Below are 21,915 nucleotides of genomic sequence, written 5' to 3'. Positions count from 1 at the left end.
CTCCTTGTTCATCTGCTATCCTATTCTCCGTCTTACTCTTAATTCTTTCAATTATAACTCTACCATACACTTTACCAGGTACACTCAACAGACTTATCCCCCTATAATTTTTGCACTCTCTTTTATCCCCTTTGCCTTTATACAAAGGAACTATGCATGCTCTCTGCCAATCCCTAGGTACCTTACCCTCTTCCATACATTTATTAAATACTTGCACCAACCACTCCAAAACTATATCCCCACCTGCTTTTAACATTTCTATCTTTATCCCATCAATCCCGGCTGCCTTACCCCCTTTCATTTTACCTACTGCCTCACGAACTTCCCCCACACTCACAACTGGCTCTTCCTCACTCCTACAAGATGTTATTCCTCCTTGCCCTATACACGAAATCACAGCTTCCCTATCTTCATCAACATTTAACAATTCCTCAAAATATTCCCTCCATCTTCCCAATACCTCTAACTCTCCATTTAATAACTCTCCTCTCCTATTTTTAACTGACAAATCCATTTGTTCTCTAGGCTTTCTTAACTTGTTAATCTCACTCCAAAACTTTTTCTTATTTTCAACAAAATTTGTTGATAACATCTCACCCACTCTCTCATTTGCTCTCTTTTTACATTGCTTCACCACTCTCTTAACCTCTCTCTTTTTCTCCATATATTCTTCCCTCCTTGCATCACTTCTACTTTGTAAAAACTTCTCATATGCTAACTTTTTCTCCCTTACTACTCTCTTTACATCATCATTCCACCAATCACTCCTCTTCCCTCCTGCACCCACTTTCCTGTAACCACAAACTTCTGCTGAACACTCTAACACTACATTTTTAAACCTACCCCATACCTCTTCGACCCCATTGCCTATGCTCTCATTAGCCCATCTATCCTCCAATAGCTGTTTATATCTTACCCTAACTGCCTCCTCTTTTAGTTTATAAACCTTCACCTCTCTCTTCCCTGATGCTTCTATTCTCCTTGTATCCCATCTACCTTTTACTCTCAGTGTAGCTACAACTAGAAAGTGATCTGATATATCTGTGGCCCCCTCTATAAACATGTACATCCTGAAGTCTACTCAACAGTCTTTTATCTACCAATACATAATCCAACAAACTACTGTCATTTTGCCCTACATCATATCGTGTATACTTATTTATCCTCTTTTTCTTAAAATATGTATTACCTATAACTAAACCCCTTTCTATACAAAGTTCAATCAAAGGGCTCCCATTATCATTTACACCTGGCACCCCAAACTTACCTACCACACCCTCTCTAAAAGTTTCTCCTACTTTAGCATTCAGGTCCCCTACCACAATTACTCTCTCACTTGGTTCAAAGGCTCCTATACATTCACTTAACATCTCCCAAAATCTCTCTCTCTCCTCTACATTCCTCTCTTCTCCAGGTGCATACACGCTTATTATGACCCACTTCTCGCATCCAACCTTTACTTTAATCCACATAATTCTTGAATTTACACATTCATATTCTCTTTTCTCCTTCCATAACTGATCATTTAACATTACTGCTACCCCTTCCTTTGCTCTAACTCTCTCAGATACTCCAGATTTAATCCCATTTATTTCCCCCCACTGAAACTCCCCTACCCCCTTCAGCTTTTTTTCACTTAGGGCCAGGACATCCAACTTCTTTTCATTCATAACATCAGCAATCATCTGTTTCTTGTCATCCGCACTACATCCACGCACATTTAAGCATTTAAGCATCATACAATATTTATATTGAGGCAAAAATTGATGCTTCATTACTCTACATTATAGTTTAGTTAAATTTTTATCAAATTTTTATTTGTCCATTGAAAAGATAAAAGTCAAATAAAGGTATGGGTAAAGTTATATGGATGGCAACTCTTGTTTTAATATACAGTAATACCCCTGTTTTCGTCCTTAACCCTTTCAGGGTTTCCAACGTACTAGCACGGCTTATGCACCAGGGTTATTGACGTACTAGTACGCCTAAATTCTAGCGCCTTCAAATCTACCGAGAGAAAGCTGGTAGGCCTACATATGAAAGAATGGGTCTCTGTGGTCAGTGTGCACAGTATAAAAAAAAATTCCGCAGCAAACAGTGCGTAATGAAAAAAAAAAATGACCGTGTTTTTGGTTTAAAACGGCGGCTTTGCAATGTATTTTCGTATAGTATTTATGGTTGTCTTCTAGTTTTCCTAGTCTCATTTTATAGAATGGAAGACATATTACAGAAATGGAGGTGATTTTGTTTGGTTTCACAATGAAAAGTGCCTTGAAATTGAGCTCAAAGTAGCAGAAATGTTCGATTTTTGCCGAAGTTCAAAAGTAAACAAATCATGCCACGCGTCAAATACACGTTAACTGGTGAGTCTGATATTCTTTCACAAGTGCGATGATATTATTTATACCATTTCTACACTAATGCAGTAGTCTGAGTAATAGTAAATCTTCTATTTTTTGCGAGAATAAAAATTTGAAGTGGAAAGCAAAAGAAATATAAGAGGGGTGTGGGTACATGACTAATGGACAGAGGAAATGTCATTTTAGTGCCAGGAATGTCTGTCTTGTTTATTCTGGACCCTATTTGGAAACTGGCATCTTTTGAAATTTGTGTGAAATTGGCAAAATTGCTAATTTCTGACCACTTTATTGGATAGTTGAAATCGGTTAATGGGTGGTTTCTTGTACTCACTCGATAGGAAAAATGGAGTTCTAGCGAAATAGTTATGACTTTTGTCGACTAGTACACTGGAATTGGCTGAAAGTAGGGCTCAAAGTGGGCAAAATCACCTATGCATAAACATTGTCGAGACCGCTAACTTTGTGAGAGCATAATTCTGTAAGTTTCCATGAAATTTCATACTTTTCGTGGCATTATGATTGGGAAAAGATTCTCTATCTTTTCATAAGAAAAAAAATAATTTTTTTTTCTCTGAAAAATTTTCGACCCTGAGAACAAGTTTAGGAGAGGGCCTCTCAACCCTGAAAGGGTTAATCTGTTCCAGAAGGTCAGCCAAAATCCAAAATGGACAAAAACCAAAGTAATATTTCCCATAAGGAATAATGTAAATCCAATTAATCCGTTCCAGACACCCAAAAATATTAGCAAAATATACATTTTATAGAGATTAACTATAGTTGTACACACAGAAAACAATGAGAAATAAATATAGATTGACTACTTTTAACGATAAATGAACATTACATACCTTTATTGAAGACTCTTATTGGCATATGGAAGAAGGCGAGGAGGGGAGAGGGAGTTGAGCTTATTGTTTGGAAAGGGAATCCCCACCATAAGGACTTTAGGTATCAAAATCCTATCCGAGGTTACTTCCCTTCTTTGTCTTTTACTAGCACTAGGACCAGCTTGAGAGTCACTGCACCCCTGTCACACAAAAAATCCATCCAGAGAGGCCTGTTTCTGGCATCTCTTTAAGATTTGCCTAAAATAGGACAAGACATTGTCAATGAACATGTTGCAGACACGGCTTGCAACAGTTTTGTTAGGGTGATAATTCTCTGCAAAGCTCTGAAACTCGCTCCACTTTGCACACGTATCCTTAATCACTGAAGAAGGCACATTCTTCTCTCTGTCTTCCTTTTCCTCCTTTGAAGCAATTTCCTCAGCTGTAATCTGTTGCTGTTCCAGTTGAAGATCTTGCAGCTCTTCAGTGGTTAGCTCGTCCCTGTGGTCCTCCACCAACTCTTCCACATCCCATACATCCTGGCGAGCTTGGCCACATGTACACCACTTTCGTATTTTACTACAAGTTCTTTCTTGAATTCTATCATGTTTATCACCTTTTTTTCCAAAGGGCTGGCACTGAATTTTTTTTGGCCCCATGGTGGCTTATTTCACAGTCACAATCAATAAACAAGCACAAAAAGTAATGGATGAACACGCAGAGTATTGCTAACTCCACGAGGGACAGAGGCAGACTGAATCTGGTATGCGTGAGAAGCGGCGTCCCAGGCAGGTGGCCATGTCTGATATGGACAATTTCTGAGCGGATGTACGAAACCTGAGGAAAAATTTCGCTGAAAAAAGTGCTCGAAATCCGAATTGTACGATTTCCGCACTGGATGAAAATTGGAGGTCCACTGTAATTGATGCATTGTTTGTTTTCTGAATTTCCCTGCAGGGGATGACCATGACAGAAAGATCTCCAAACTTTCCCTGCAAGGGATGAATGACATGGCAGAAAGATCTCTACAATTTCCCTGCAAGGGATGACAAAAAACATTATTTCCTTGTGCAGTATAAACAATGTAGTTTACATGTAATAAAATATTGTTAAGCACAAAAGAAAGCTGTGTATTTTGGGCAGACTAATGCTGATGCTTACACACTACTTAAGACTAAACATAGGTACTGACCATGACAGAATCATGTGAACTCAGTCTTGTGTACATACATTGTTTGAACTTTATTTATATCTAGTTGTTGTCATAAGAACTATCTTGCATATAACGTTAAATCTCATTTAACATTGTGGGTTAGTCTCAATAAAGACAAATTAAACTTATAATTTGGTAGCAAAGTTTATTTATGGAAAAATCTTAACAGACTCAAATTAAGTTCAATATGACTTTATGGCAGGAGAACGTCTTAGCTCTCACATGGGCACAATTTATACATCAGTGATTTCATCAACTGAGTCCTATTTTAAGCTAATTATATTGCTCATTTCAACCAAATCCTTAGCTATTTCACTAGTATGCCTTCCATTCAAAACTACCCTATAAAGTTTACAAAAGTTGGTAATTTGCCCAGTTTTATGCAAAATTAACAAAAAAATCAGTTTAAAAACAAAGCCCAAAATAAACACTGTAGACATTCCAGGCACTAAAACATTTCCTCCCTTCATTAATCATATCCCCAGGCCTCTTCTATATCACACTTACCTTACTTTTTGAATTCTTTCTTTCTTTCAACACACCGGCCATATCCCACCGAGGTGGGGTGGCCCAAAAGGAAAAACGAAAGTTTCTCCTTTTACATTTAGTAATATATACAGGAGAAGGGGTTACTAGCCCCTTGCTTATGGAGGAAGAATTCTGTTCCACTTCCCCATGGAGGTAAGAGGAGATAAACAAGAACAAGAACTAGAAAGAAAATAGAAGAAAACCCAGAGGGGTGTGTGTATATATATGCTTGTACATGTTTGTGTAGTGTGACCTAAGTACTATAAGTAGAAGTAGCAAGACGTACCTGAAATCTTGCACGTGTAAGAGACAGAAAAAAAAAGATAGAAAAAAAAGAAACCAGAAATCCTACCATCATATAAAACAGTTACAGGCTTCCGTTTTACACTCACTTGGCAGGACGGTAGTACTTCCCTGGGCAGTTGCTGTTTACCAACCTACTACCTAGGACTTTCTGAATTTATCATCACAAAAAAAAATGATGATGTCACCATGGTTGTTTAATATATTTATAGATGGGGTTGTAAGAGAAGTAAAGGCGAGGGTCTTGGCAAGAGGCGTGGAGTTAAAAGATAAAGAATCGCACATGAAGTGGGAGTTGTCACAGTTGCTATTTGCTGATGACACTCTGCTCTTGGGAGATTCTGAAGAGAAGTTGCAGAGGTTGGTGGATGAATTTGGTAGGGTATGCAAAAGAAGAAAATTAAAATTGAATACAGGAAAGAGTAAGGTTATGAGGATAACAAAAAGATTAGGTGATGAAAGATTGGACATCAGATTGGAGGGAGAGAGTATGGAGGAGGTGAATGTATTCAGATACGTATTTGGGAGTGGACGTGTCAGCGGATGGGTCTATGAAAGATGAGGTGAATCATAGAATTGATGAGGGGAAAAGGGTGAGCGGTGCACTTAGGAGTCTGTGGTGACAAAGAACTTTGTCCTTGGAGGCAAAGAGGGGAATGTATGAGAGTATAGTTTTACCAACGTTCGTATATGGGTGTGAAGCATGGGTGATGAATGTTGCAGTGAGGAGAAGGCTGGAGGCAGTGGAGATGTCATGTCTGAGGGCAATGTGTGGTGTGAATATAATGCAGAGAATTCATAGTTTGGAAGTTAGGAGGAGGTGCGGGATTATCATAACTGTTGTCCAGAGGGCTGAGGAAGGGTTGTTGAGGTGGTTCGGACATGTAGAGAGAATGGAGCAAAACAGAATGACTTCAAGAGTGTATCAGTCTGTAGTGGAAGGAAGGCGGGGTAGGGGTCGGCCTAAGAAGGGGTCGGCCTAAGAAAGGCTGGAGGGAGGGGTAAAGGAGGTTTTGTGTGCGAGGGGCTTGGACTTCCAGCAGTCATGCGTGAGCGTGTTTGATAGGAGTGAATGGAGACAAATGGTTCTTTATACTTGACGTGCTGTTGGAGTGTGAGCAAAGTAACATTTATGAAGGGATTCAGGGAAACCGGCAGGCCGGACTTGAGTCCTGGAGATGGAAAGTACAGTGCCTGCACTCTGAAGGAGGGATGTTAATGTTGCAGTTTAAAAACTGTAGTGTAAAGCACCCTTCTGGCAAGACAGTGATGGAGTGAATGATGGTGAAAGTTTTTCTTTTTCGGGCCACCCTGCCTTGGTGGGAATCGGCCAGTGTGTTAATAAAAATATAATAAAAAAATCAAAGATTTTCTCTATTTCTTGGATAGTAAAACATAACCAGGAATGATTGGTCACTGTTACAGAATCTGAATAATTGAATCAAACCTACTAAAAAAACGAAAAAAAAAAACAAGAGTGGGATATAGGGGCGCTTTACCCTTCTTCAGGAATATCAGCAAAAGTCAAATCTTTCTGCTATTTTGTGGCTGATTTCAAACTACAGTGGTACCTCGAGTTGCGAACTTAATTCGTTCCAGAAGGCTGTTCGAGTGCCGATACCTAACGAATTTGTTCCCATAAGGAATAATGTAAATTAGATTAGTCCGTTTCAGACCCCCAAAAATACACTTACATAATTGTTCGAGCTGGGAGCTGTTCAAAACTTGAGGTACAACTGTACTTCCATTTCTGATACCAATTAAAATTATCTGTATTTCAGTAGTATTTCTTCCATTCTGTCAAATGTTACCATGAACCAGCCAATAAAACTATAAAAACCAACCTAGGAAACACCTCAAATTTGTTGTTTTAAACCAAACACATGGTCAGTTTTGTTCTTTCCATCGTGCACCATGTGAGTCAGGATTTTTTTTATGCTGTATACACTCAGTACAGAGACTAGGCCAAAATTTACTGCTCACAGCTTATCTGAGTGAGTTGAGCTCATGACTGTAGAACTACGTAAGGGACTCTGGTCTCAACAACATAGTTCTACCTGACAGACAACAAAAGGATTAATATGCTAGTGTATTTTAAGATGTTGATCTTTTTGAAATAAGGAAAGAATAGTTCTTCAGCCTGCCTTAACCCTTTGACTGTCGAAAGGCCCAATCCTGAAGTGTCTCCTGGTGTCGCAAAATATTCGAAAAAAAAAATTACTTTTTCTTATGAAAATGTTAAGATTATTTTTCTGATTGTTTTAGCCCCCCAAAAAAAAATTCCCATCAGTACTTACCCAGATATAGAGGCATGAAGTTGGCAGAAAATGAGCTGCATATGGCAACAGCGGTGACTGCCGCTCACCCGGTAAACTTTGGTTTATGTACTTGTATTTGAAGGTTTGTTGTTTTTTTCACTATTTTATTTTTTCACATAACTTATGTGGCCTGTGAGACCAAAGTAAGGTGCAATGTACATATATACACTCATTGTATACAACACAATAAGCACACAAACATAATTATCAATATATTGTTTACAAAACTTGTTTACAAAAACAAACAGTACAAAAAATTTTTATTACTATTGTTCTATAATATATATATACCAATATACAGTCACTGGACATATTCCTAGAAGTTCTGCAGCTTGTGTAACTCTTTGAAACATGGTGTCATACACAATGGTGTTTTACACTCCTCACACATAAAACCAGTGTGTGTGTGCATTTTTGTGGAAGTTTTTTTTTATGTGCAAAGACAAAACACCTCGTCTGAGCAGTTTTCTTCAAAGTATTAGCAGGCAGTTGTGTTATGTAGTTATCCTAGGTAAATGGTTGTGTGTCATCATTCCTTCCTACCTTCCTTTCCTACCTTCCTTTCCTACCTTCCTTCGTCTTTCCTTTTTTCCTTCCTTTGATCTCGCCCTTCCTTCATTCCTGCCTTCCATTCTTCCTTCTGGTTTCTTTAATATATATACACATATATAGTCACTAGATACTTTCATAAAACTGCTATTATCTTCATTCAGCAAGCTTGTCTTGTGTGCGAGTGTGTGGCTTATAATTATTTTGAGTCAGGAGTCGGCAGCTGTCAAAATGACATATTATTTCATTACTCACTCCCCCTACCGCCTGTCAAAACAATGGGGTGGGATATTGCTTCCCCTCCATTCTATCTAATTATCTTTCTCCCTCATTCTATCTCTTTCAATCTGTCTCTCTCTTTCCCTCTGTCTGTCTATCTCTGTCTCACAGATACACATAAATACAAGTATACATAGTGTAAATTACCTACGATACCCTGCTTGAAGATGTGAGTAAACGTGATGATGACACAGTCTTGTGGCTCTCTCTGAGGCAGAGATCTAGACGGATAGACAGGGAGCTTGGCAGACAGACAAATAGACAGACAGAAATGTTTGTGGTCATCTAATCTTTTCTTATCAGCTGCACCCCCCCCCCTCGTTTACGCTCATCAAACGTCAGCTCTTATCAGATGTTATCTCCACTTATCTTGTCACTGTCATGGGGTGAACTGTTTTCCATGCTTCAAGGGAACTTATTATTACATATTATTATTATTATTATTATTATTATTATTATTATTATTATTATTATTTCTTCTTCTTCTTCTTCTTCTTCTTCTTCTTCTTCTTCTTCTTCTTCTTCTTCTTCTTCTTCTTCTTCTTCTTCTTCTTCTTCTTCTCCCTCCCTCCCTCCCTCCCTCCCTCCCTCCCTCCCTCCCTCCCTCCCTCCCTCCCTCCCTCCCTCCCTCCCTCCCTCCCTCCCTCCCTCCCTCCCTCCCTCCCTCCCTCCCTCCCTCCCTCCCTCCCTCCCTCCCTCCCTCCCTCCCTCCCTCCCTCCCTCCCTCCCTCCCTCCCTCCCTCCCTCCCTCCCTCCCTCCCTCCCTCCCTCCCTCCCTCCCTCCCTCCCTCCCTCCCTCCCTCCCTCCCTCCCTCCCTCCCTCCCTCTTCCATTGCTTTTGGTCTCAAACTCCTCGAAATCATGAAATTGATCTTCACTGACACTTCCATCTGTGTTAGAGCATCACTTGGGAAGAGAAGAGTCCCAGATGTTGCTGGGGAGTCACATATTTCTTACCGCTAGACATGCTGAAAAAGGACGACTGAAATGGCATTCCCACAATGCACCACTGGCTCCCCAATTTTTTTTATATGGTACACACTGACCATGGAGACCCATTCTCTCACATGTGGGCCTACCAGCTTTTTCCTGCTTCATTTGAAGCCACTAGAATTTATGTATAAATACGTCAAACATGGTATCTCCTATGACGTATATATACGACCGTGACAATCAAGGAGTTAAAAGCTGGTTTCTTAGTGGAAGATTCAAGTTGTTTTGGGCTGTGTATGTCTTAATTTACTATTTTTATTGAAAAAATTAGGTATTAGTGTCCATGTGATGACTCGTGAATACTTCTGATTTACTTCATATCTTCAGTGCTAATATTTAACTACATCAGAGACTTATGCTACACCCTGCACTGTTCCTTTCATGCGCATTGACTTAGAGAGGGCTGGATTGCAAAGTGACCGATAGACATCCAGTGTATATTGTTATTATTTAAACCATATGCCACTTAAGACTTGTAATTCAGTAACTTTTCCCAGATTTAATGGGTGTTCCTTACTAAAACTGTGTAGAATAGCAGAAAGTATATCATATGTAATGCATTAATACTTAGAATTCACATTTCAGGCCCAGTTGATGAGACGATCAATGGTTAAAAGCAGTGAACTCTCACTGAGCTATCTTCGTTCCTTAGGTCGCCTCAATCATGCAGCTCAGCTTGCTCACACCAGAGCAACACCTGCATATCTTTTACAGGTTAGTCTTATCTTGTAAATGTCTTAGCCTTTACATTTTTATTGATAGAGTATCAGTCACTGTAGATTATAATGTATGTTTCTTACCTTCAATCTGTACACTAAAATTACTCTCTGAGATAAAATATAACTCGACAGATGGTTCAAAGTACCTCTAGTAAAACAGGAAGAGTTAAAAAAAATAAATGTAAAAGGTCCAAAACTTGTATTACTCAACAGACTTTTAGCTATTTTCTTGTAGGACCTTGATAATTTCCTCAAGTCATTTCATAATCAGCTTTAGTTGGACCATGTGGTGCTATCATCAACAGCCTGATTGATGAGGCTATCACCAGTAAATTTGGTCTGGGACCTTGCCATGGAGGTGATGATCCTCAAAAAAAAAAAAAAAAAGGTAAAAAACAAAAAAGCTCTTGATGCCTCATTCCTTGTGGTGGTTACAGAATGTTATCAGTTGCTTCCTTCTCTCAGTCCTTAGTAACCATTCTAAAAACCATATTCTAACCTTTTTTTTTGCATTTCAATCTTAATCCAACCTACTTGTTTTTTCACTGTTTTATTCCTTTTCTCTGCCCACATCAGGCTTCTCCCTCTTCTTAGTAGAGCCTATTCAGTACAGTATTTTTTTTTTTATCCTGAACAAATGAGAAGAAATAAAATAAATATGTGAATATCTTTCCCTAAAATTTGTTATACATCTTTCTTTCTTTCTTTCTTTCAACACACCGGCCGTATCCCACCGAGGTGGGGTGGCCCAAAAGAAAAAACAAAAGTTTCTCCTTTTACATTTAGTAATATATACAGAAGTGTAGACAGCCTGTACTGTCTGCACAGACAGCCCATGCTGTCTGCCAGCTTAGTTCATATTTCGCGCCATGCTGGTGCTGCCACCTATAGGCCTTGCCACTTCAGTATGCCCTAGCCCCTTGCTCCTGGCATTTTAGTTGCCTCTTACAACACCCATGGCTTACGGAGGAAGAATTCTGTTCCACTTCCCCATGGAGATAAGAGGAAATAAACAAGAACAAGAACTAGAAAGAAAATAGAAGAAAACCCTGAGGGGTGTGTATATATATGCTTGTACAAGTATGTGTAGTGTGACCTAAGTGTAAGTAGAAGTAGCAAGATGTACCTGAAATCTTGCATGTGTATGAGACAGAAAAAAAAAGACACCAGGAATCCTACCATCGTGTAAAAAATTACAGGCTTCCGTTTTACACTCACTTGTTATACATATAGTACAAAAAAATCAATATTTCTTAACCATATTGTGCCAGACATTGAGGAAGCCACCACATCTACATCAAATTGCCATATATCATGGATAAAGGCATCTCATAAAGTAAAAAGTGAAAAATAATAAATGTGGAGGCAGTGTAGGGATTGTACATGCAATTGAGGATAATGGTGTCACAGCCTTTCAGTCACGCTCCTTCCTTTCATACACTATATGACATTATCAGCCTTAATAATAAAAATGGCTAAACTCGTAAAAACTATAGTATGTAGAGAGTGAAATTGCAAGATTTTATATTTATGCCATGACTAAAGTCAGTCACAGAGACAGGTGTTCAGACACATTAAGGCAAGCAGACGTGAGTTAAAAATTATGCAATATTTTCTTATTGCCTCTTTTATTTTTACTGTCCTATGGTTTTATTAGCAACTATTGCTATATTATAAATTGTAATTATATCTGTCTTTGATAAGCAATTGAATGGAAAGAGACATTAGCTGCAATTACTGGCAGTGGCTTAAGTTCCAGCTGGGAGGACCCCTCAACTAGGAGAGAGGAAGGGAATAAGACAGAAAAAATAAAATGGAAGAGAAAGGGAGGTACATATTTATGAATGTCATCTTAATTAATAATAATTACGTTTCTTTTTTTTAACAAATCGGCCGTCTCCCACTGAGGCAGGGTGACCCGAAAAGAAAGAAAATCCCCCAAAAGAAAATACTTTCATCATCATTCAACTCTTTCACCTCACTCACACATAATCACTGTTTTTGCAGGGGTGCTCAGAACACAACAGCTTAGAAGCATATACGTATAAAGATACACAACATATCCCTCCAAACTGTCAGTATCCCGAACCCCTCCTTTAGAGTGCAGGCATTGTACTGGCTGTTTCCAGGACTCAAGTCCGGCTATATAAAAATAACCGGTTTCCCTGAATCCCTTCACTAAATATTACCCTGCTCACACTCCAACAGATCGTCAGGTCCCAAATACCATTCGTCTCCATTCACTCCTATCGAACACGCTCACGCACGCCTGCTGGAAGTCCAAGCCCCTCGCCCACAAAACCTCCCTTAGCCCTTCCTTCCAACCTTTTCGAGGACGACCCCTACCCCGCCTTCCTTCCCCTACAGATTTAAATGCTCTCCATGTCATTCTACTTTGATCCATTCTCTCTAAATGACCAAACCACCTCAACAACCCCTCTTCAGCCCTCTGACTAATACTTTTATTAACTCCACACATTCTCCTAATTTCCACACTCCGAATTTTCTGCATAATACAGTGGACCCCCGGTTAACGATATTTTTTCACTCCAGAAGTATGTTCAGGTGCCAGTACTGACCGAATTTGTTCCCATAAGGAATATTGTGAAGTAGATTAGTCCATTTCAGACCCCCAAACATACATGTACAAACGCACTTACATAAATACACTTACATAATTGGTCGCATTCGGAGGTGATCGTTATGCGGGGGTCCACTGTATTTACACCACACATTCCCCTTAGACAGGACATCTCCACTGCCTCCAACCGCTTCCTCGCTGCTGCATTCACAACCCAAGCTTCACACCCATATAAGAGTGTTGGTACTACTATATTTTCATACATTCCCTTCTTTGCCTCCATAGATAATGTTTTTTGTCTCCACATATACCTCAATGCACCACTTACCTTTTTTCCCTCATCAATTCTATGATTAACCTCATCCTTCATAAATCCATCCGCCAACACGTCAACTCCCAAGTATCTGAAAACATTCACTTCTTCTATACTCCTCCTCCCCAATTTGATATCAAATTTTTCTTTATCTAAATCATTTGATACCCTCATCACCTTACTCTTTTCTATGTTCACTTTCAACTTTCTACCTTTACACACACTCCCAAACTCGTCCACTAACCTTTGCAATTTTTCTTTAGAATCTCCCATAAGCACAGTATCATCAGCAAAAAGCAATTGTATCAATTCCCATTTTGAATTTGATTCCCCATAATTTAATCCCACCCCTCTCCCGAACACCCTAGCATTTACTTCTTTTACAACCCCATCTATAAATATATTAAACAACCATGGTAACATTACACATCCCTGTCTAAGGCTTACTTTTACCGGGAAGTAGTCTCCCTCTCTTCTACATACCCTAACCTGAGCCTCACTATCCTCATAAAAACTCTTTACAGCATATAGTAACTTACCACCTATTCCATATACTTGCAACATCTGCCACATTGGTCCCCTATCCACTCTATCATATGTCTTTTCTAAATCCATAAATGCAATAAAAACTTCCCTACCTTTATCTAAATACTGTTCACATATATGCTTCAATGTAAACACATGATCTACACTTCCTCTACCCACTCTAAAACCTCCTTGCTCATCCGCATTCCTATATTCTGTCTTACCTCTAATTCTTTCAATTATAACCCTACCGTACACTTTTCCTGGTTATTTTTTATTATTATCACACTGGCCGATTCCCACCAAGGCAGGGTGGCCCGAAAAAGAAAAACTTTCACCATCATTCACTCCATCACTGTCTTGCCAGAAGGGTGCTTTACACTACAGTTTTTAAACTGCAACATTAACACCCCTCCTTCAGAGTGCAGGCACTGTACTTCCCATCTCCAGGACTCAAGTCCGGCCTGCCGGTTTCCCTGAATCCCTTCATAAATGTTACTTTGCTCACACTCCAACAGCACGTCAAGTATTAAAAACCATTTGTCTCCATTCACTCCTATCAAACACGCTCACGCATGCCTGCTGGAAGTCCAAGCCCCTCGCACACAAAACCTCCTTTACCCCCTCCCTCCAACCCTTCCTAGGCCGACCCCTACCCCGCCTTCCTTCCACTACAGACTGATACACTCTTGAAGTCATTCTGTTTCGCTCCATTCTCTCTACATGTCCGAACCACCTCAACAACCCTTCCTCAGCCCTCTGGACAACAGTTTTGGTAATCCCGCACCTCCTCCTAACTTCCAAACTACGAATTCTCTGCATTATATTCACACCACACATTGCCCTCAGACATGACATCTCCACTGCCTCCAGCCTTCTCCTCGCTGCAACATTCATCACCCACGCTTCACACCCATATAAGAGCGTTGGTAAAACTATACTCTCATACATTCCCCTCTTTGCCTCCAAGGACAAAGTTCTTTGTCTCCACAGACTCCTAAGTGCACCACTCACTCTTTTTCCCTCATCAATTCTATGATTCACCTCATCTTTCATAGACCCATCCGCTGACACGTCCACTCCCAAATATCTGAATACATTCACCTCCTCCATACTCTCTCCCTCCAATCTGATATTCAATCTTTCATCACCTAATCTTTTTGTTATCCTCATAACCTTACTCTTTCCTGTATTCACCTTTAATTTTCTTCTTTTGCACACCCTACCAAATTCATCCACCAATCTCTGCAGCTTCTCTTCAGAATCTCCCAAGAGCACAGTGTCATCAGCAAAGAGCAGCTGTGACAACTCCCACTTTGTGTGTGATTCTTTATCTTTTAACTCCACGCCTCTTGCCAAGACCCTCGCATTTACTTCTCTTACAACCCCATCTATAAATATATTAAACAACCACGGTGACATCACACATCCTTGTCTAAGGCCTACTTTTACTGGGAAAAAATTTCCCTCTTTCCTACATACTCTAACTTGAGCCTCACTATCCTCGTAAAAACTCTTCACTGCTTTCAGTAACCTACCTCCTACACCATACACTTGCAACATCTGCCACATTGCCCCCCTATCCACCCTGTCATACGCCTTTTCCAAATCCATAAATGCCACAAAGACCTCTTTAGCCTTATCTAAATACTGTTCACTTATATGTTTCACTGTAAACACCTGGTCCACACACCCCCTACCTTTCCTAAAGCCTCCTTGTTCATCTGCTATCCTATTCTCCGTCTTACTCTTAATTCTTTCAATTATAACTCTACCATACACTTTACCAGGTACACTCAACAGACTTATCCCCCTATAATTTTTGCACTCTCTTTTATCCCCTTTGCCTTTATACAAAGGAACTATGCATGCTCTCTGCCAATCCCTAGGTACCTTACCCTCTTCCATACATTTATTAAATAATTGCACCAACCACTCCAAAACTATATCCCCACCTGCTTTTAACATTTCTATCTTTATCCCATCAATCCCGGCTGCCTTACCCCCTTTCATTTTACCTACTGCCTCACGAACTTCCCCCACACTCACAACTGGCTCTTCCTCACTCCTACAAGATGTTATTCCTCCTTGCCCTATACACGAAATCACAGCTTCCCTATCTTCATCAACATTTAACAATTCCTCAAAATATTCCCTCCATCTTCCCAATACCTCTAACTCTCCATTTAATAACTCTCCTCTCCTATTTTTAACTGACAAATCCATTTGTTCTCTAGGTTTTCTTAACTTGTTAATCTCACTCCAAAACTTTTTCTTATTTTCAACAAAATTTGTTGATAACATCTCACCCACTCTCTCATTTGCTCTCTTTTTACATTGCTTCACCACTCTCTTAACCTCTCTCTTTTTCTCCATATACTCTTCCCTCCTTGCATCACTTCTACTTTGTAAAAACTTCTCATATGCTAACTTTTTCTCCCTTACTACTCTCTTTACATCATCATTCCACCAATCACTCCTCTTCCCTCCTGCACCCACTTTCCTGTAACCACAAACTTCTGCTGAACACTCTAACACTACATTTTTAAACCTACCCCATACCTCTTCGACCCCATTGCCTATGCTCTCATTAGCCCATCTATCCTCCAATAGCTGTTTATATCTTTCCCTAACTGCCTCCTCTTTTAGTTTATAAACCTTCACCTCTCTCTTCCCTGATGCTTCTATTCTCCTTGTATCCCATCTACCTTTTACTCTCAGTGTAGCTACAACTAGAAAGTGATCTGATATATCTGTGGCCCCTCTATAAACATGTACATCCTGAAGTCTACTCAACAGTCTTTTATCTACCAATACATAATCCAACAAACTACTGTCATTTCGCCCTACATCATATCGTGTATACTTATTTATCCTCTTTTTCTTAAAATATGTATTACCTATAACTAAACCCCTTTCTATACAAAGTTCAATCAAAGGGCTCCCATTATCATTTACACCTGGCACCCCAGACTTACCTACCACACCCTCTCTAAAAGTTTCTCCTACTTTAGCATTCAGGTCCCCTACCACAATTACTCTCTCACTTGGTTCAAAGGCTCCTATACATTCACTTAACATCTCCCAAAATCTCTCTCTCTCCTCTGCATTCCTCTCTTCTCCAGGTGCATACACGCTTATTATGACCCACTTCTCGCATCCAACCTTTACTTTAATCCACATAATTCTTGAATTTACACATTCATATTCTCTTTTCTCCTTCCATAACTGATCATTTAACATTACTGCTACCCCTTCCTTTGCTCTAACTCTCTCAGATACTCCAGATTTAATCCCATTTATTTCCCCCCACTGAAACTCTCCTACCCCCTTCAGCTTTGTTTCGCTTAGAGCCAGGACATCCAACTTCTTTTCATTCATAACATCAGCAATCATCTGTTTCTTGTCATCCGCACTACATCCACGCACATTTAAGCATCCCAGTTTTATAAAGTTTTTCTTCTTCTCTTTTTTAGTAAATGTATACAGGAGAAGGGGTTACTAGCCCATTGCTCCCGGCATTTTAGTCGCCTCATACGACACGCATGGCTTACGGAGGAAAGATTCTTTTCCACTTCCCCATGGACAATAGAAGAAATAAAAAAGAACAAGAGCTATTTAGAAAAAGGAGAAAAACCTAGATGTATGTATATATATATATATGCATGTGCGTGTCTTTGAAGTGTGACCAAAGTGTAAGTAGGAGTAGCAAGATATCCCTGTTATCTAGCGTGTTTATGAGACAGAAAAAGAAACCAGTAAACTTATTCCTCTATAATTTTTACAATCTCTTTTGTCCCCATTCCCTTTATATAAAGGGACTATACATGGTCTCTGCCAATCTCTAGGTACCTTCCCCTCTTTCATACTTTTTTTTTTTCATACAAAAATTCCAACCCCTCCAACACTATATCCGCTCCTGCTTTTAACATTTCTGTCATGATCCCGTCAGTTCCAGCTGCTTTACCCTCTTTCATTCTACCTAATGCCTCACACACCTCCCCCACACTCGCATCCTGTTCTTTACTCCTTAAAGATGGTATACCTCCCTGTCCAGTGCATTACAATAACATTACAATAATTACATACAGTGGAACCTCAAAAATCGAACTTAATCCGTTCCAGGAGCTAGTTCTAAATTCGATAAGTCTGAAATTCGAAGCAATATTTCCCATAAGAAATAATGGAAATACAATTAATCCATTCCAGAAACCCAAAAATATTCACTCAAAAAATACATTTTATGGAGATTAATTACAGTTTTACATACAACAAATACTCTAGTTTTTAATTATGTATAGTAATACATATAAAATAACATTTTTACTTACCTTTATTGAAGATTGGTGATGGCATCTGGAAGATAGGGAGGAGGAGAGGGGGAGTTGGGGTTAGTGTTTGGAAGGAGAACCCCCTCCATGAGGACTTCAGGTAAAGCACTCTCTGGGGTTACTTCCCTTCTCTGTCTTTTAATGCCACTAGGACCAGCTTGAGAGTCACTGGATCCCTGTCTCACAAAATAACTGTCCACAGTCCTTTGTTTCTGGTGCCTCTTTAACATTTCCCTAAAATAGGACATGGTTCTGTCACTGAACTTGTTGCAAAGATGGCTTGTTTCAGCTTGCTCAGGGTGGTACTTCTGCACAAACATTTGGACATCATTCCACTTGGCACAAATCTCCTTAATCTTTGAAGAAGGCACCTCATCCACTCCCTATATTAACACCTTTCGCAATATCAGCTTCCTTGATTTGTTCTTTCTTTGACAGGATAGAACCGATGGTCGACTTGTTTTTCCCATACATCCTGGCAAGCTCAACAAGTCTCACACCACTCTCATACTTCTGTATTATTTCCTTCTTCACATCTATGGCGTTTCTCACTTTCTTTACCACAGGGGTACCACTAGCAAGTTTCTTTGGGCCCATGGCAGCTTATTTCGAAATGTTCGATATGTGATACGTTCGATTTTTGAGGTTCTACTTATAAAATATTTACCTGGTCCATATCTCAGGTTACAGATATGTTCAATTCCTATTTGAGTCATTAAGTAGGGATTAACTCTATGTGAAACCACACTGTGTAAAACTGTAATACATTTATCATATACACCTACCGTCCGACTTACGACCTGCTCGACTTACGACCTGCTTGACTTACGACCACTTGACTTACGACCGTGTTTTTTATGCCAAATTTCTGGGAAATAAACAACTATTTGTGTTGTACAAAGTGTTTTTCCTAAACCTTACAGTATAAAATACAGTACTAACAGCATAAAAAGTAAAGTAAAATGTGAAATACCAAAATAAAACAATAAAATAAAGTCATTACAAAAATGTTTTGTTGATGTTCAGTAGTAAAGTTTGACTTACGACCATTTCGACTTAAGACCGGTTTCTTGGAACCGAACTCGGTCGTAAGTCGGATGGTAGGTGTACAGTGGAACCTCTACTTGCGAGTTTAATCCGTTCCATGACCTTGCTCACAACTGGAGTTGCTCTTTTGTAGAGTCAATTTTTCTCATTTAAATTAATTGAAATGCATTTAATCCGTTCCAGTGAAATTCTGTACTTCAATAATTTCGCTAATATCAACTTTACGGCTTACTTATCTATCTCACTTGATCTAATATGACATAATAAACAATATGGATCTATGAAAGATGAGGTGAATCATAGAATTGATGAGGGGAAAAGGGTGAGCGGTGCACTTAGGAGTCTGTGGAGACAAATACTTTGTCCTTGGAGGCAAAGAGGGGAATGTATGAGAGTATAGTTTTACCAATGCTCTTACATGGGTGTGAAGCATGGGTGATGAATGTTGCAGTGAGAAGGCTGGAGGCAGTGGAGATGTCATGTCTGAGGGCAATGTGTGGTGTGAATGTAATGCAGAGAATTCGTAGTTTGGAAGTTAGGAGGAGGTGTGGGATTGCCAAAACTGTTGTCCAGAGGGCTGAGGAAGGGTTGTTGAGGTGGTTCGGACATGTAGAGAGAATGGAGCGAAACAGAATGACTTCAAGAGTGTATCAGTCTGTAGTGGAAGGAAGGCGGGGTAGAGGTCGGCCTAGGAAAGGTTGGAGGGAGGGGGTAAAGGAGGTTTTGTATGCGAGGGGCTTGGACTTCCAGGGGCATGCGTGAGCGTGTTTGATAGGAGTGAATGGAGACAAATGGTTTTTAATACTTGACGTGCTGTTGGAGTGTGAGCAAAGTAACATTTATTTAGGGATTCAGGGAAACTGGCAGGCCGGACTTGAGTCCTGGAGATGGGAAGTACAGTGCCTGCACTCTGAAGGAGGGGTGGTAATGTTGCAGTTTAAAAACTGTAGTGTAAAGCACCCTTCTGGCAAGACAGTGATGGAGTGAATGATGGTGAAAGTTTTTCTTTTTCGGGCCACCCTGCCTTGGTGGGAATCGGCCAGTGTGTTAATAAAAAAAAAATAAAAAAAAAATAACATAGAAACCATAGAAAAAATGTAGTTCTAAAGAAATAGGTATGAGTTTGGTCAACTGGAACAATGGAATTAGCCGAAAATAGGGCTCAAAGTGGGCAAAATCGCCGATTTGTAAATATCACCGAGGTCGCTATCTTCACGAGAGGGTAATTCTGTCAGTTTTCCATCAAATTTCATTCTTTTGGTGTCATTACAATCAGGAAAAGATTCTCTATTATTTCATAAGATTTTTTTTTTTTTTTTTTTCAGAAATTTTGCAACGCCAGGAGACACCTCAGGATTTGGGGTTGCGACAGTCAAGGGGTTAAATAATAACCCTACCATACACTTTACCTGGTATACTCAATAGGCTCTTTGTTTTATTTTCTTTCAACAAGCTGACCACATCTTACCAAGGCAGGGTGACCCAAAAAGAAAAATGAAAGCTTTTTTTTTAAATTTTGTAATTTAATTTATAGCTTCTTGCTCACTGCATTTTAGTCACGTCTTGCAACATGCATGGCTTATGGAGGAAGAATTCTTTTCCACTTCCCTGTAGAAATAAGAGGAAATAAAGAAGACTAAGAACTACTAAGAAAATAGAAGAAAACCCAGATAGGTGTGTAAATATACAGTGGAACCTCAAATATCGGTCCAGAAGGCTGTTCGAGTGCCTTTACCGAATGAATTTATTCCCATCAGGAATAATGTAAATTAGATTAGTCCATTTCAGACCCTCAAAAATACACTTATAAAAGCACTTACAAAAATACACTTACATAATTGGTCGTATTGGGAGCAGTTCGATTTTTGAGGTTCCGCTGTATATGCATTTACTTGCATGTGTAGTGCAACCTAAGTGTAAGTAGATGTAGCAAGATATACATACCTGGTATCCTGCTTGTTTATGAGACAGAGAATAGACACCAGCAATCCTACCATCTTGTAAAACAATTACAGGTTTCTGTTTCACACTAACGTGACTGGACTGTAGTACCTCCCTGGGTGATTGCTGTCTATTATCCTACTACCTAGGACTCAGTAGGCTTATTCCCCTATAATTTTTACTTTTTTTTTTTTTTTTTTTTTTTTCTCTCCACTTCCCTGTGTATAAAGGAACTATGCACATTCTCTGCTAGTCCCTTGGCACCTTCCACTCTTTCATACATTTATTGAACAAAAGTATCAACCACTCCAAAACTATATCCCCACCTGCTTTTAACATTTCTGTCATGATCCCATCAATTCCAGCTGCTTTACCCCCTTTTATTCTACTCAGTACCTCACTCACCTCCCTTCCCCACACTCACATCTGGCTCTTCACTCCTAAAAGATGTTCTGCCTCCCTGACCAATGCATGAAATGACTGCTCCCATCTCTTCAACATTTTTTTTTTTGTTTTTTCTCAACAATCCGGCCGTATCCCACCAAGGCAGGGTGGCCCAAAAAGAAAAACTAAGGTTTCTCTTTTTAAATTTAGTAATTTATACAAGAGAAGGGGTTAGTAGCCCCTTGCCCCCGGCATTTTAGTCGCCTCTTACAACACGCATGGCTTACGGAGGAAGAATTCTGTTCCACTTCCCCATGGAGATAAGAGGAAATAAACACGAACAAGAACTAGAAAGAAAATAGCAGAAAACACAGAGGGGTGTGTATATATATGTTTGTATATGTATGTGTAGTGTGACCTAAGTGTAAGTAGAAGTAGCAAGACGTACCTGAAATCTTGCATGTTTATGAGACAGATAAAAGACACCAGCAATCCTACCATCATGTAAAACAATTACAGGCTTTCGTTGTACACTCGCTTGGCAGGACGGTAGTCCTGTTTACCAACCTACTACCTAACCTCATCAACATTTAAGTCTTTCAAAATATTCCCACCATCTTCCCAATACTTCCAACTCCCCATCTACTAACTCCCTTATTCTGTTTTTAACCCGTGAACGGTCCAAACGTATATATACGTTTTTA

General features: G+C 39.6%; 1 protein-coding gene across 6 annotated transcripts in view; it reads left to right on the top strand.

Annotated features, from left to right (window-relative positions):
* ida (anaphase promoting complex subunit 5 ida) overlaps positions 1 to 21,915 on the top strand; it is a 348,644-nt gene that overhangs the window by 185,313 nt on the left and 141,416 nt on the right. For all 6 annotated transcript variants that reach the window (XM_070093406.1, XM_070093405.1, XM_070093407.1 and 3 more), the window contains one exon: positions 9,956 to 10,084. In XM_070093406.1, coding sequence (XP_069949507.1) covers positions 9,956 to 10,084 — 129 coding nt within the window. The remainder of the gene's footprint in view (positions 1 to 9,955; positions 10,085 to 21,915) is intronic.

This window comes from Cherax quadricarinatus, chromosome 42, assembly GCF_038502225.1.
Source record: "Cherax quadricarinatus isolate ZL_2023a chromosome 42, ASM3850222v1, whole genome shotgun sequence".
NCBI lineage: Eukaryota > Metazoa > Arthropoda > Malacostraca > Decapoda > Parastacidae > Cherax > Cherax quadricarinatus.
The sequence above is the reverse complement of the archived record's forward strand: the minus strand, read 5'-3'. Positions and strand labels throughout refer to the sequence as shown.